Below are 16,007 nucleotides of genomic sequence, written 5' to 3' on the forward strand. Positions count from 1 at the left end.
TTTCCAGTAGCATCTTTTTAAAAAATGGGTTTGCTGACCAGCACCTAAGTGGGTGCTGTAGAGGGCAGAAAGAGGGTTTCTTCTGCTCTGTGTTTAGGTCACTTTCTCGTAATCACTTTCTCGTAATCATAGAAATAAAGTATGGAAATAAAGGTCTAGGGTGGTTTCATTAATCAAAGCAACTGCTCCTGACTTGGACATATGAGCAGAGGCCAGGCGAGCTGCCTTGATCAGGTAATGCATGGTGTTCTGGGGAAACATGTCACCGTCGTCTTTGGCAATCGCTTGTAGAAGAGTAACAAAATGAGAAGAAGGAAAAAATTTTAGAAAAAATAAAAGAAGGAGAGAAGAAACTGAGGTCCAAACCAAAGTCCCATGAGATTTTGAGAGAAATAAAGTTTTATCAGATGCAGTACATGGAGCTCATGAACCAACAAATAGAATGGAAGATAAAGCAAATGAGACAAAGAACTTTTGAATCAGCGGATAAATGTGGGAAACTTCTGTCATGGCAACTGAAAAAAAGGCAGAAAATGAACACTGTAACAAGTCTAGAAATGGATGGAAAAATTATCCACAAACCCAATGAGATAAACAATTGTTTTCAAAGTTTTTTTAAGAAATTGTATGCACAAGGGCCAATTAACGAACAAGAAATAGAAGAATTCATCAGAAAATACGGCCTACCAAAAATTCCAGAACAAAGTAAAAGGATCTTAAATGAGGAAATAACAGAACAAGAAATAGAGGGTGCCATCCAAAATATGAAATTGGGAAAATCACCAGGACCAGACGGCCTGACGGCCAAATACTACAAAATGCTGAAAGAATGGCTGATACAACCATTGAAGGAAGTTTGCAATGAAATTTTGAAGGGGAAAAAGGCACCTGAATCGTGGAAAGAGGCTTTCATCTCACTTATACTGAAAACAGAGACTGAGAAGAACCAGGTTAGAAACTACCGCCCTATATCTTTACTCAATGTGGATTATAAAATTTTTGCAGACATTTTGGCAAAAAGATTGAAAAGAGTGTTGATAGAAGAGATTCATAAGGACCAAACAGGCTTTCTCCCAGGTAGACATATGTCAGACAATGTGAGGAACATTATAGACATTTTGGAGTTGCTAGATGTTGACATTAATAGGAAAGCAGTTTTGATTTTTGTGGACGCGGAGAAAGCCTTTGACAATATCTGCTGGACTTTTATGAAAAAGAATCTCCAAGGGATGGGGGTAGGCCAAGGTTTTGAAAACGGTATAGGTGCAATATATTCCCAACAAAAGGCCAAGTTAATTGTAAACAATGTGGTAACAGAAGAAATACCCATAGAAAAAGGTACACGGCAGGGATGCCCAATATCCCCTTTGCTTTTTATATCAGTCCTGGAGGTTTTGTTAAACATGATTAGAAAGGACCAGTTGGTTAAAGGAGTTCAGGTCGGAGTTAGACATTACAAATTAAGAGCATTTGCAGATGACCTAGTATTGACCTTGCAACAGCCAGACACTAGTACTAAAAGAGTATTAGAACTAATTGAAATATTTGGTCGAGTAGCAGGTTTTAAATTGAATAAACAAAAAACGAAAGTGTTGGAAAAAAATTTAACAATGGAAGAAAGAGAGAGTTTTCAGAATGAAACAGACTTGGAAATAACAAAAAGGGTAAAATACCTGGGGGTAAACTTAACATCCAAGAATGTGAACTTATTTAAGGATAATTATGAAAAAAGTTGGTCAGAAGTTAAAAAGGATCTGGAAATATGGTCAAGGTTGAAACTTTCCTTGTTAGGCCGAATTGCTACTATTAAGATGAATGTATTGCCTAGAATGCTGTTTTTATTCCAGACGTTGCAGATTGTGGACAAGATGGACTGTTTCAAGAAGTGGCAGAAAGACATATCAAAATTTGTCTGGCAGGGCAAAAAGCCCAGAATTAAATTTAAGATTTTAACTGATGCAAAGGATAGAGGGGGGTTTGCCCTTATTATGAATCGGCAGCTTTCTGCTGGTTGAAACACTGGCTACTTCTTGAGAACACTGACATTTTGGATCTGGAAGGGTACGACAATAGTTTTGGTTGGCATGCATACTTATGGTACGACAAGGCAAAGGTGTATAAAAGCTTTAAAAAACATATTGTAAGGAAAGCATTGTATAACGTTTGGATTAGATACAAAGATTTGTTGGAAAGTAAAACCCCTAGGTGGGTGTCACCAATGGAAGCTAGGGAAGTAAAAAAGCTTAATATGGACTCTAAATGGCCAAAATATCATGAGATTTTAGAATATGATGGCGAAAGGGTGAAACTTCAGAGTTATGAGAAACTAAAGCCTAAGGTTCGAGATTGGTTGCATTACCATCAGATAAATGAGACATTTAAACAGGACAGGAAAATAGGATTTCAGAAAGAGAAGTCAAAACTAGAAACAGAACTGTTGGAAACCAATACTAAGAACTTATCAAAAATGTATAACTTGCTGTTAAAATGGAATACACAGGATGAAACGGTGAAATCAGCTATGATTAAATGGGCACAAGATATCGGTCATGATATTATGTTTGCTGACTGGGAACAGTTATGGACCACCGGTATTAAATTTACTGCATGCAATGCCTTAAAAGAAAATATTATGAAAATGATCTATCGGTGGTACATGACCCCAGTCAAGCTTGCAAAAATTTATCATTTGCCTAATAATAAGTGTTGGAAATGTAATGAGACTGAAGGCACTTTCTACCACCTTTGGTGGACCTGCCCAAAGGTTAAAGCTTTCTGGGAAATGATCTATAATGAAATTAAGAAGGTCCTTAAGTGGACTTTTCCTAAGAAACCAGAGGCTTTCCTCTTGGGCATGGTGGGCCAAGTGGTGTCAAGGAAGGATAGGATTTTCTTTATGTACGCCACTACAGCAGCAAGAATTCTACTGGCAAAGTATTGGAAGACGCAAGAACTACCTACTCTGGAAGAATGGCAAACAAAGGTGATTGACTTTATGGGACTGGCCGAGATGACGGGCAGAATCCGGGACCAGGGGAAAGAGACAGTGGAAGAGGACTGGAAGAAATTTAAAATATATCTTAAAAATAATTGTAAAATTGAGGAATGTTAAGATGTCAGGGGGTAAGAGGTAAAGAATTGCAGCAGTAAACAAAAAAAACTTAAGAAATTTTTATGAAAGGGAATTAAGATAATGGACCTAAGGGTTGCTAAAGAATTATTAAACAAGGATGCAGGGATGGGGAGGTATGGGGAAGTCAAAGAAATAAGGGTATGAACTGATGAGCTTGAAGTTATACTGTTCTATACTGTTTTTATTATCTGTTTGAAAAATTAATAAAAATTATTATTAAAAAAAAAAATGAAAAATTTTACATATCACTTGGGGGGACATGTGTGGTTACCATGACCAGGACTGCAATTGTAGGGGTATCTGTAGGAACTGTACTTGGTACAGTTGTCAGTTGACCATTGGCCCAGTTTTCCTGCTACTGCAAAACCAATAACTTCTTGACAAATCCTCCATGTGCATAATTGCCAGCAATTGAAACTTCAAAAGAGGGAGCTCTAAATTCCACTCCTACCTGAAAAAGCCCATACATGCTCTGCCCCTGCTGGCTGACCCCCGACCTATGTTGAAAGAAAAGCAAATAAATCTAGGTACTGAACTATTTGCATTCATTTCAGATTACATCCCTAAATCTTTGTTCTTTAAAGGAAAAAGACCAAGACCAGGTTAAAAATGAACACAGCTTCACCCTTCCTGTTTTGTTTTGCTCTGCCCTCATCCACCAGTTTGTTCCTCCCCCACTCCCACCATGTTTCTGCTTTTGATGGCACAATAACTTAAGAGTATGTGGGATTAAAGTGGCTTAAAGGAAACTACTAGGTGTTTTATTGAAAGAGCACTGTGGTCAGTGGTCAGAGCAGCAGATCAAGAGCAAGGAGACGTGGGATCAAATCCCCAGTTGGCCATTATTCTCACTGGTTAACCTTGATCCGCTCTCTCCGCCCCTTCCTACCCCCACAGAGCTGTTGCGATGACAAACAGGGAACGAAGAACCACTGAGATCCTTGGAAGAGGAGTGGGATAAAAATGAAATAAATCTATTTGTTTACCTCCCGCAGAGAGAAACTTGGCAGCCTCTGGCTGAAGCAGCAAAGCTAAACATTGCTTTCAACCTCCTCCGCCTTGATCCTTTATCCTGTGTGTAGAAATCATAGCTGATGCATAAAGACCAGGGAGCACTCCTGATCCCAGCACCTTTTAACAGTGACAGTGCTAAGTAATGAGTACTTTGGAGACCTCACTGGGAAAGAACTGGCTTCTTTCCAGGTTAAAACGTTACGTTTCATGACTTACAGAATCTGCCGTTTTGAGATTTGTCAGCCCGCTTCTAACATGCGCTGAGTATGAATCACTGAATTCTGCCTTAAATAGAAGAGAAAGTGACGGGAGATTTCCAGAGAGGGAGAGGGGGCTGAGAAGTTGCCTTATTCAGCTGCTATTTTGCTTTGGTTCAGCGGCTTCCCCTGGCTCTGTGCTGGGTTTTAATAGGCATCCTAGAGAGGCAAGTCACACAACGCTTGTGAGATGTCCTCTGAGAGATTTCAGATGCTGTGAGCTTGCGTACTCATTCCCCACACAGAACTGTGGCTCCCTGCATTCTGTATAGTGATGTTTTATTTACAGCCTTGTGTGCCAACAAACAACAATATTCAAAACACGTGGCAGCAATTTTGCATGATCAGAATGCTTCCCCCATCTCCATCTTTAGTTTTGTTTTTTCCAAATAGGCTACATGGCCTTATGCCAAGCACTTTTTATCCCATACTTTCCTGCCACTTTCCTTAGCTCCAATATTGTACTTTTTTTGTCTTCTTGTTGCCCATTCTGGATGCCACTGCCTATACATACATAGCATGATGTCAGTTCTGTTGCCTGTGCACATTCTGGAACAGGAACTTCCTGTGCTTCTGGTCCTTTGTTTTTACAGAGTGCTTTCAGGGGCTGGCTTCACCTGGGGAAAGCTCTGCAAATTTGAAAGTAAAACGAAAGGACTTGCTGTCATCAGAGCTATTGACCGTGGATTTATGGTCCAGTAGACTTTGGACTAGCTGTGGTCAGCGTGTGACATCCGGCTTGTGGTCAGCGTGTGACATCCGGCTTTTGGCATAGGAACACAGTGGTCACCCATGAAGAACTACGGTCACTGAAGAAAGCTGAGCTCCAGAGAGGGGCCATAACTCAATGGCACTCTGTATGTACTGCATTTGCATGCAGGTTCAAATGTGAGATCTCTCTACGTTAAGAGGGCCTTGGGTGGCAGAAATGGGAAAGGCTCCCCATGAGAGTCCCATCTTGGAGAGTCACACGTGGACTGAGCCCACTGACCTTTCTAGCTCACTAAAAGGAGCTTCATGTCTGCTTGATGGCTAGAAGCCTTATTTTCAGTGGGGAGAGGATTGCTCTTCTCCCCCATGGTACCAATGTTAAAAGGGGAATTTATGCATCCTTTGCAGGTTCTGTTGTTCATCCTGCCTCCATAGTTGTGCTTGGCCTGCTATATTGAACTACAGTGGTACCTCTGGTTGCGAATGGGATCTGTTCTGGAGGCCCATTCGCAACCTGAAAAGAATGCAACCTGTGTCTGCGCACGCACTGGTCGCGATTTGCCGCTTCTGCGCATGCGTGTGACATCATTTTGCGTGTCTGCACATGCACAAGCGGCAAAACCCAGAAGTAACCCTTTCCGGTACTTTCGGGTCGCCATGGGATGCAACCTGAAAATGTGCAACCTGAAGCAAACGTAAAATGAGGTGTTACTGTAGTGAGACATTGGCAGCGTCTGTTAATACCTGTGTTGTGTTGCAGCTGCACAAAACACATTCCTGCATACTGTACCATGGAAAAGTTTGGGCACCCTGCAAAAAAGCATTTCAGATTCCTTCGCCATGTTTTGGACAGGAGCTTTTCTCTGTTCTTCCCCTAAAAGTAAAGGTAAAGGGACCCCTGACCATTAGGTCCAGTTGTGACCGACTCTGGGATTGTGGCGCTCATCTCGCTTTACTGGCCGAGGGAGCCGGCGTACAGCTTCCGGGTCATGTGGCCAGCATGACTAAGCTGCTTCTGGCGAACCAGAGCAGCGCACGGAAACGCCATTTACCTTCCCTCTGGAGCGGTACCTATTTATCCACTTGCACTAGGTACAAAAACTCATTTCTCTTTTTTCCAAAGAGAAGTTGTGTGTACACCATGCATAGGCAAACTCGACCCTCCATATGTTTTGGGAGTACAATTCCCATCATCCCTGGCCACTGGTCCTGTTAGCTAGGGATGATGGGAATTGTACTCCCAAAACATATGGAGGGTCGAGTTCACCTATGCCTGGTGCTGGCCCTGCCACTAGCTTTCAAGCATCTTGGCTGTGTGAAGCAGCCGCAGTAAAAATAATAACCATGACGATGGTGAAGGTGGGGGCTGGGAATTCCACAGCTTAAGGGCTGCCGCAGGGAATGCCCTCACCCGATTAATAAAGTGCCTCTTCAGTTCCTGAGCATGTGCAGAATGCTGCGAGTGACCCACAAGCACCTCCCACCTCACAAGCAACAGCGAGGAGATCTTTCAGAGGCGAAACTAGGATTTCCAGAAGGAAGGACGGGGCTGTACCAATCCTATTTGGCGGGGCTTGGGCGGCAGCTGCGCAAGGAGACACCGCCCTCCTGGGCGCAACATCCGCGGAGGGCGCGGCGATTTCGGCGCCGCGCTCCGCCCTTTCTCCTCCAGCCAGGGGACGCGGGCGCCGCACACCTCCAATAGGGGGCGCTCTTACGCCGAGCAAGCGCCCCCGACGGCGCGCATGCGCTTCTACCTAGCAGGCGGCGCGCTTGTTGAATGGTGAGGCGGGGGGGGGCGCAGCAGGAGGCGGGGCTTGCGCTTGAACTGCTGAGCAGGCGGAGCCCCGCCGGAGAGAGATATATAAGGGCTCCGTGGGTGCCGGCGGCGCTGCGGCTGAGACGGGGCGGCGGAGGCTGCTCAGTGGCTCCGCCCTTCTCTGAGGAGGTCGCACGCGGGGACCTTGCAGGTATTGCATCCCGTCCCTGGCTGGAGTTGGCGGTGGGTGAGGAAAGGGAAAGTGATGTGGCTTTTCTGGGGACTCGTGTGGGCAGAGAAGGGCGTCGGGGTGACATGAGTGCCTCTTTCCCCTCATATCCCCACCCCCTTCTCCATCCCAGTCATGCTTTAGGTCAGATGTGAACGAGAGTTTGTGCCTCTCGTCACTCGCCCCCCCCTCGTACTTTCTCTTTCTGTGTTTTCCCACGCGCTTCTCTCTCTCTCCCCGGCTCCCCGTGGCGCAGGAGTGTGTACTTTAGGAAGTCTCCTGGGTGCCCCCCCCCGTTCTTTTTTCCATAGGGACGTCCTCTTGCCGTGGGGCTGGGGCGTGCCCCCTAGCCGTGCGTTAGCGGTGTCTCAGCGAGACTAGCGTGTTGCTCATGGCACCAGGATGTAACCGTCACCCTCGGTTTCCTGCGGCGGCTCGGAGCAGGGACGTCCCGTTTCGTGGGTGTGATGGCTGGTAGGGATCCCCTCTTGAGCCGAGGGAAGGGGCTAATGCTGGAGGCTCCCGTCGCGGGGGTGAGTCTCTCCCGGGGCTCCTCGCCGTCAAGGGTCTGACCCTGGGCATGCATGCGCCGGCACACGTCCCTCCCGGCTCCCCGCTCTTCTTCTGGACGTCTATTCTCGTCGTTCATCTAAAAGTGTCTCTGAGCTGTAACTTAATATTGCAGCATGTCCAGGAGGTCTGAATTCCAGAAGGGCTGTGAACAAGCATTGCGCCTGCGGCGGTCAGTGTCGAGATGGCACAAGTATGGCTGTTTCTTCAGTGACTTTCATAGGCTTTCTTAAAATTATGGGTCGTGTTCCTGATAAACTTTTTTTTCTGTGTTATCAAGCGCAACTTCAAAAAGCCCACATGAGGTGCAGTTGGCCCTTGAGCTTGGTGGCCTTGTTTGTGAAGATTTGTGGAAAACATTCCACAATAGAAATGTTCACTGGGAGGGGCAGATTTTTCATGCTTTTGGGGCTTCCAAGTATATTTGGCTGGCTGCTGTTAGAAAGAGGATGCTGGCCTTGGTCTGATCCTGCAGGGCTGCTATCAGGACCACCTAGAAATTCTGTGAGAGTTTGCTATTAACCTCCAGACTTCTTTTGTGCATATATATATTGAGCAAATGTGTTTAATAATGAAGGGGGCAGACATAACCTGTCATATTTATCACAAATCCTTGCCTGCTTTGGATCATGGAGTAAAGACCCAGCAGCACCCGTTACTGATGTGAAGGGATGCTTCACACAAGCAAAGGAGGCAGGCACCTGACTTTATTTCACTCAAGGCTTTTATTTGATGACCCTCTTCATTGTGTGAAAGAAAAAAGTGGTGGCAGGAGGGATGGGGGGGGGAGCAGGAGGATTGAGGGAAAAGAACTTTTCCAGGAGTTGGGGAGAGAGTGAGTGCAGCATTTTCCTGCTGGTCTATTTATTGCTCATCCAGCTCTTTCCTTCCTTGAGGGCTGCCAGCTGAATCCACAAAAACAAAAAATAAACTTGGTCATCATCTGGAGATATGCGCACAAGGGACAAAAGGGGAGAAATGGAGCCTTGTGCATCCTCCATTCCCATGTGACGTTATCCAGAGAGGGTGAGGACAAATATCATGAGGTTTGCCAGGTGCTGGAGGTTTTAATATGGCAGCCTCCTAGGGTGGAATTTGCTTTCCCAAAGTCCAGGAAGAGCTGTTGTGCAAAGTGAAAAAAGTTTCCGCTCAGTGTTTCTCAGCAGTGTGATGAAGTGTACTTCTGATTCCTTTTGTGCCTGGGACCAGTATTTTTCTTTTAAAACTTGCTTCCTTGTGGATAAGTGTTCTTTTAGTATTTTAATTCTGCAAGAGAATTGGCAGCTGCTTGTTAAAAATGAGAATTTGGCAAACTTTAATTTAGTGCTGGCAAATGTGTAGAAATGTAAAACGACAAGAACCGCAGCAGATATTCTTGCTGTGCCGTTTTATTTTGCAGGGTAGTCTTCATTTCAAGAATGCATTTATTTATTCTTGCCGCCCTGGCTGTTCAGTTGTCCTGTAATGGGCTATCTCCTTTTCTTGGTTCTTCAACTTAATGCACCTCAGCCCTGCCCTTTCCCTGTTATTCTTGCCTTCTGTCAGGCACTTCCAGGAAGTGCTTTATCAGTGCATATAGACTTCTTATCCTGCCAGATGGGCTCCTTGCAGTCTAGTCTGGTCCCTTAGACCTGAGCTGGGTAGGGGGCATTAACTAGGCAGCAGTGTGGCACACAACCTGATTCTGCTCACTAGTGATCTTCTGAATTCAGTTTGATTTCTGTTTCTTTTTCACCATGCCTTGGTGAAACTTCATTTACTTATCCTGAGAGCAGCTAGCTCTTGATGCCCCATTCATTTCACTGTTTTTCAGCCCAACGGGAATCTCTTGTGGGCCACCTTCTGAGGAGGGGGACATGCCAGTGATGGGCAGGGCTGTGGGCAAAAGTGGGCAGAGCCCAATGGATGTTTCTCTACACTGGGCTCTGTTCCAGCCGTGCGAAAGACAGAGCGGTTTCTGCAGTCCCACCCACACCATCTCTTCGTCCTGCTCCTGGGCAGCCAAGAGGTGTTGCAGCTCAAGGACGGTGTGGAGCAGGACCAATGGGGTGTGTGGTTTCAATGGGGGGGGGAGGCATGGGATGGAGAAAGTCCCAAGGGCTGGATAGAGAGCCATGCAGGATTGCATTGGGACCCTGGGACTCAGGCTTACAGGCCACACAGCATGTCGGCTAAGCCTTGTTTGTTGTGTCCTCCCTGGAACTGCTTGGCTGAGGTTGCCACGGGTTTGTAGATGCTGTGTGGAAACTTCAAAGCAGGCAGAGCAACTCCTGAGCGAGCTCTCACTGTGAGAGCAGAGGCCCGAGGGGCTGTTCCTGCAGCCCTGTGGCACAAGGCTCCGTCCAGGCATGTTTTGCCGACTCAGCCTTGGGAGGAGGAGGAGGAGGAGGAGGAGGAGGAGGAGGGAGAAATCAACGCTCCCTGCCTCTTCCTAGCCGAGCGCATTCCTTTGCCATTCCCATGGAGAAGAAGGTATTAAGCTGCTGCTGAAATCCCTCCAAGCTGAAGTGTCCCAGCCTGGCAGGGAGGGATGGTACAAGCTGGTACTCTGCCTGTGAGGGACTCCACCTTTGCCGGTCTGGCAGAGGGAGCTCTCTGAGAAGGCCCTGCTGCAGCTCTTTCCTCTGTACTGGATGGGAAGGGGTGTCCTAGATCCCAGCCCAAAATAACACTGTCTTCCTGGGTTGTGTTTCTGTTTTTCTCTCTCCCTTCCCTTTCTCCTTTCCCCTCCTGAATTGTCCTGATTTCCTCTGTTTAGACCCAGCCAGGAAGTTATGTTTTCAGCACTCATTTGCATCTCTCCCAGTCCTGATGAGCAACCACTGGAATATGGCAGTGCTGTCTTGCATGCCTTATATAGACAACAAACTGCCTGGGGAGAATGGGAGGGGAGGGTGAAGGGAGTATTTTATGTCCAGAAGGCAATTTTTGATTGCTTTTGCTATATAGTAGGGGTGCGTTGACTGGGAAACGCCAAAAGCAGTGAAGTGCCATAGCTGCACCTAACAAAAGCCATCTCTTAAGTAATTAGGAACAAATTGAAGGCTTTTCTTTTGGTGCCTTGATCAGCCAGCAGCTGCCTAAAACACAAGGCATAGGAACAGAGCAATTATTCTGTCTTTCCATCCTAATCCCTGGATTCCCTCCCCCCCCTCCATTCTTGAATGTTCATATTATCAAGTTCGAATCTCCTATGTCAGCTGTAGGGGGTGCATTTATTTTTAAAAATGGCACTTGCAGACCCTACGAGCACTTCATGAGTTGTTACTGATTGATATGAGCGGGGTCAGACTCTGTCTTGTCCAGATTAAAATTGTGCTAATGGCCTCTGTTTGAGGATGGGGGGATGATAACTAATTCATATCTGTTTTTTGAGTGAGGGCTTAATTTGGGTTGGCCTGTGGGGAAGCCATTTAGACTCTGGTTGTGTGAATAGGTTTCACATGGCCATTCTAGTGGCTGGACGTGGGAAGTCCATTTACACAACTACTTCAAATGCTTATATTGATTCGAGCTAATCAAGCTCAAAACGAGCCCACCCAAAGACGAGGTGGGATTTGCCCGGAATATGCATTTCATATGTGATTCCTGCATACAGAGGTTCTCGGTTTCACATATATTGTCAAAACGAGGAAAACAAACTTTTCTGTGGTATTGGTAGGCCGAGTCCTTGGAAAGGAAATGCTTCCTCAGTATCTTTGTGTGCTGCTTCTGCCTCTTCCATTTATTGCCTGATGCACTAGGATAACTTTTGGGAGTTTAGACTAAAGACAGTGAAACGTATTCTCTGACATCTCTAGGTAGGTCTGGGAACCTGAAACCCAGTGGAGACCTGATTCCAGTCAGTGTAGACTAGATGTGGCCCTCTGGATGTTGCTGAATTACAACTCCCATCATCCCTTGCTGGGGCTGAGAGGAGTTGCTATTCAGCAATGTGTGGAAGGCCAAAGGTTCCCCACACCTGGTGTAAACAATCCTGAGCTAGATGGACCCAATAGTCTAAGTTGGTATAAGGCTGCTTCCTTTGTCCCTAAAGGAAAAGCTGAAGAGCATTGCTGTGGGGAGGAGACAGGGATGGGCTGGGGTAGGATGAAGGGCAGTGCTTAGGCCTTGGTGCCAACTTCCAGGGAAGGAGCTTGCCCTTCCCTTTGCCCTCACTTGGGGCAGCCAAGGCTCTACTGTGTGAGGCGGATGTTTCCTGTTCTTCAGTTGTCCTCTCCCAGCTCTCCTGTCCCTTGCTGCATCACTTTTAAAGCTAATAATCTCTTCTCCTCCCCAGAAATGAGTGACATGGACTCATACAAGGTGCTGCTGGATGGGCCGGCGCCATGGGGCTTCAGGCTGCAGGGTGGCAAGGACTTCAACATGCCACTCTCCATCTCCAGGGTAAGTCATGAAGAAGCTCTTTCTCAGGGAACTATGCTAGTCCTTGCTGGTCAGCCATGGTTGTTTTCTTCCGTTGCTTCCATTCATTTCCTAGGCTCAAGCACTCTCACATCTCTGTTGTGTGCTGGTCTCTTTATCACAAAGGAAAGGAAAGGCAAAAGGTCTCCCCACACCCAGAGCTGCCAGCCTTCTTTGCACTCATGATGTAATGAGAAGGTCCTCAGCATTCAGCCTGTTACTTGATCTTGGGCTCCTTGGGGCTCCTGCACTCTATTTTTGGATCTGTGGCAATGGCTCTTGCCTGTGGCTGGGTGGAGCTAACTTGGGGTTTGTGGTAATGTGAATATGATATTCCGGCTGTTCCAAGAGTGATGCCAAGGCATGTAACTTAGTCGATCTTAATGCCAGCTTCTAGGGGGCAGCAATCTGGCTTTGACTTGTAGTTGGCAGCTGATTCTGTTGGTACCTAATCAATCAAACCTCTCTGTCCAGATGATGGTTTCTTTAGGCTCCCCCTTCTTTTTTTTTGCATATTCATGAATCTCCTGTTTGGGTGAAGTGGGGCTGACTTCTTTAGGATGAGAAATAAGGCGCACAGTCTCTCCCCTCTGGGTGGCTTCTTGGGATCTCCACCCACTCTGTGCTGGAGCAGAAATGAAATTCAACCCCACACTCCTAGCCCAGGCACCAGGGGATGACAGCAGTGTTTGTTTCATCTTCTAAATGCCTTCTGCCTGAACGTCAAGAGCTGACCTTTAGCCCTGGAGAGTGGAGGGCAGAGGACGGCCAAGCAGGCCCTACTTTTTCCTGTGCTGTCAATGAGGCTCAAGGTCATACTGGACCACTTTCTGGTTGACACTGGTTCGAATCTCGTCACATCCATAAACACACAGAACAGTTTTAAGGCTTGCGGCTGGATTAGAGTCTTGGCTTCCCACCTGTAGTATAGGGGCCTACCTCACAGGGTCGCACTGAGGATGTGTGTGGATTGCTTCCGGCACTTGAGCACCTCGTAGGCAAGCACTAAGTATTCTACTTCTGTTGTTTGAAATTGGCAACACCCTGCCGCTTAGTAGTAATAATAAGGACTCTCTTGATGCTCCCCATTCTTCTTGGAACTGGTATACCCCAAGGCTTTCCTTCTGGGCTTGAAGGAGCCCCTGCTCATCCTGGACTGCCAGCCCACGAGAGCCACTCCGGACCTGGAAGTTCCCCTCTGGACTGGCTTGGGTGCTCACACGTTGAACGGCTTGCAGGCAACTCCTGCTCCGCTTGCCTTTTGCCTTATAAGCCTTGGAATGCTGAGTGCAGCCGCTGCTGCTGTTGCTGACGCTTGCAGCCGCTTGGCAAAGCGGAATGTTTCTCTATAAACGAGAAGCCCCGAGGGCTGGAGAAAGGCACCAGAAAGCCCCCCCCCCCTCCATTGCTCCACAGCCAGGCACTTTCCCCACGCACATGCAATTATAGTCGTCCACATCTTTTGCAGCACCATCTCTCCCCCCCGCCCCCCCCTTATTGGTTTCCCCATCAGTTGTGTGCTGGAGGTTTTGTTTGTACTTTCTCTGCTGCTCTGTTCCTAGCTATTCTTCCCAGCCCATCTCTGGGGACGCTCTGCTTTCCTGCTTGGAGGGCTTTGTGCTGAGGCAGCCTCCGCTGTTTTTGTTCCCTCACTCTCTCCCTTTTTTTAAAAATAAAGAGTTTCTCCTGGCTCGTGGCCAATCCTTAGCAAAGCCCCTGCCTAGACAGGGGAGAGCCTCTCTGCAGAGAGACCCCAGCTAGTGCCTCCCGCAAACATACCAGAGGCTAGAGCAGCAGCAGCAGCAGCAGCACCCTTCCCCTCCTTTCCCCTGTGCTAGCATGCCACAGCCCATCCCTCTTGCAAGAAGTATGAGAGCTCCTTTGTGGCCAGGCCTTGAGAAACTTTCCTTCCTGTGCTCTTTGGGGAGGGTGGCTTGCTGCGTTTGGCTGTGGCTGTCACAGCCAAGGATGGCCAAGGTCTCACTTGTTAGGTCATTGTGCTTCTGCTCAGGCAGCTACAGGTGGCTACAGTCAGCCGGTACTCCTGTGGTTTGGCTGTAGGCCCTCCCTTGGCAAGGCTCCTGGCATCTGTAGCAGCTTCAGAGGGAGTGTTGTGCAATGTTCCCTGTCCCACTAAGTGAACTGGAGCTTAGCTGTTCTGGGCTGTTGTGATGGCATTCTAGGTTCCAGCCACCACTGGCTGTCATATTTAACCTCATTTTTCTTTTGCCCAGGTGCCAAATGGCTTCTTAAACCAAGGTTGCAGTCGCCAAAATGGAATGTCTTCTTGCCATTTTGGGGGCAAGGTGGCTAAAGTCTTATTTTCTCAGTTAAACGTCTTTGCTAGATCAGATGACAACCTTCAGCTAGGTTAAGAACTTTAAGAACTTAAGGAAGAAAAGTCCCTTTATCCAGGGACAGTCCACATATATACTGGCCTATTCCCACCTTTTTTTCTTAATGGGGACACAGACCATTCATAACGTAAGAATATTCTTCACAACTGTGAGCAGGGCAGTAGGGTAAGTGAAGATAAGCTACAACAATTAGCTATAACACTGGTCACTGCTCCTGCTCAGGTGGCACAGAAAAAGCATTTTGGTTCGTGCAATTCATTCTGATTGTACAAATAAAATATAACTGATAGAATTCTACAGGATGTGGTATTAGCATGTGAAAACAGTACAGATCCAGTGATCTGCAGGTATGCACCTCCAGGTGGTGGAGATGTCAGACATCATCCTGGCACCCAGGCATCTTCACTTGGTTGCAAGTCGCTAATAGCCAGGTGCAAAATGCACCTGATAACCTGGCTAATTTCAAACACTGCTTTTGTCCTCCACTGTCCCAGACCTTGGGGGGAGCGGCTGTATTTTTTTACCGTGCAATGCACTTTTCTCTTCCTGGTTGAGAGATGTGGGATTTAGCATTCCCATTAATAAAAAATGCTAAACTTTTGCAAAAGTGCTTCCTGATTTGATGCTGCATGCCAGATGTCAGCAGACAGGTGTGAGAGAAGAAGGCAGGGGCTTGTAAAAGTAGTGAGAATTGGGTAGAAAGGTTTCTCTTCTGCTAAAATAATTTGCTAGGCCAAAAATAAAAACTAGTGAAGCATATGGTTGCAATCTATATGAGATATATAAGGGGGGGGGGGGAGGCAAGGAGAAAAGCTCTGGTGGTGGAGGGGAGGCTGTTGAGTATTAGGTAGGAAGCACAGCAGTGTGAAATGTCTGTCTGGGTGTCTGATACAAATGCTTCATTCTCATGAGATGAAAGGTCTTGCATGGAAAATAAACAGGAAGTAGGGCGAAAACAGACCCTGCATTTATTGGGACTGAGCCTCCCCCAGTGCAAATATTAGTAACAGACTTGTAGAGCTGAATACACCTTGAAACTGACTGCCATCTTCAAAACTGCCAGCAGGGTTGACTCTTAGAAGGACCTAAATAAAATAAAAGGTAGTACCTAAATAAGCGTTTTGGAAACACTTAATACAATCTAGAGAATAGTTGATTTCATCTCCTAAAAATGGAAGATCGAATGTTTACAGCAGAATACCTAGAAGAATGTGAGCTTATGTGACCTCATAGCTCCTTTATGCTCGTTCCTGTTAAAACATTAGATTCCTTGCAACTTGGTAATCTCAGAAGGTGCAGGGGATAAAATGGCTTCACTGTTCCTCCAGAGTTGTCTGAAGACTGCCTGGGCTGTGTGACGAGGATTGTCAACACTTGGCTTCTGTGCCAAATCTGTTCCCGTGAGGGACGATACTTGGCTCCCGCAGTTGTGAACCCAGAAGCAAAGGAGGGATGTAGAAGAGGAGGCACAGCTGCAGCAGTGAGACTTGCCAGAAAGCCACTGTAGGGAGTTTGGGTTGGGCATTTGACCCACTGCACCCCTTGCTCAATCCAGGCCTCTGGCAAAACTAGT

General features: G+C 46.8%; 1 protein-coding gene across 3 annotated transcripts in view; it reads left to right on the forward strand.

Moving 5' to 3' along the window:
* The first annotated feature begins 6,945 nt into the window (after window positions 1–6,945).
* The window catches only part of PDLIM7 (PDZ and LIM domain 7), a 42,224-nt gene continuing 33,162 nt past the window's right edge, over window positions 6,946–16,007 (forward strand). For all 3 annotated transcript variants that reach the window (XM_079964285.1, XM_079964284.1, XM_079964286.1), the window contains exons 1-2: window positions 6,946–7,085; window positions 11,953–12,059. In XM_079964285.1, the coding sequence (XP_079820411.1) occupies window positions 11,955–12,059 (105 nt within the window). In that variant the 5' untranslated portion in view covers window positions 6,946–7,085; window positions 11,953–11,954. The remainder of the gene's footprint in view (window positions 7,086–11,952; window positions 12,060–16,007) is intronic.

This window comes from Podarcis cretensis, assembly GCF_951804945.1.
Source record: "Podarcis cretensis genome assembly, chromosome: 2".
NCBI lineage: Eukaryota > Metazoa > Chordata > Lepidosauria > Squamata > Lacertidae > Podarcis > Podarcis cretensis.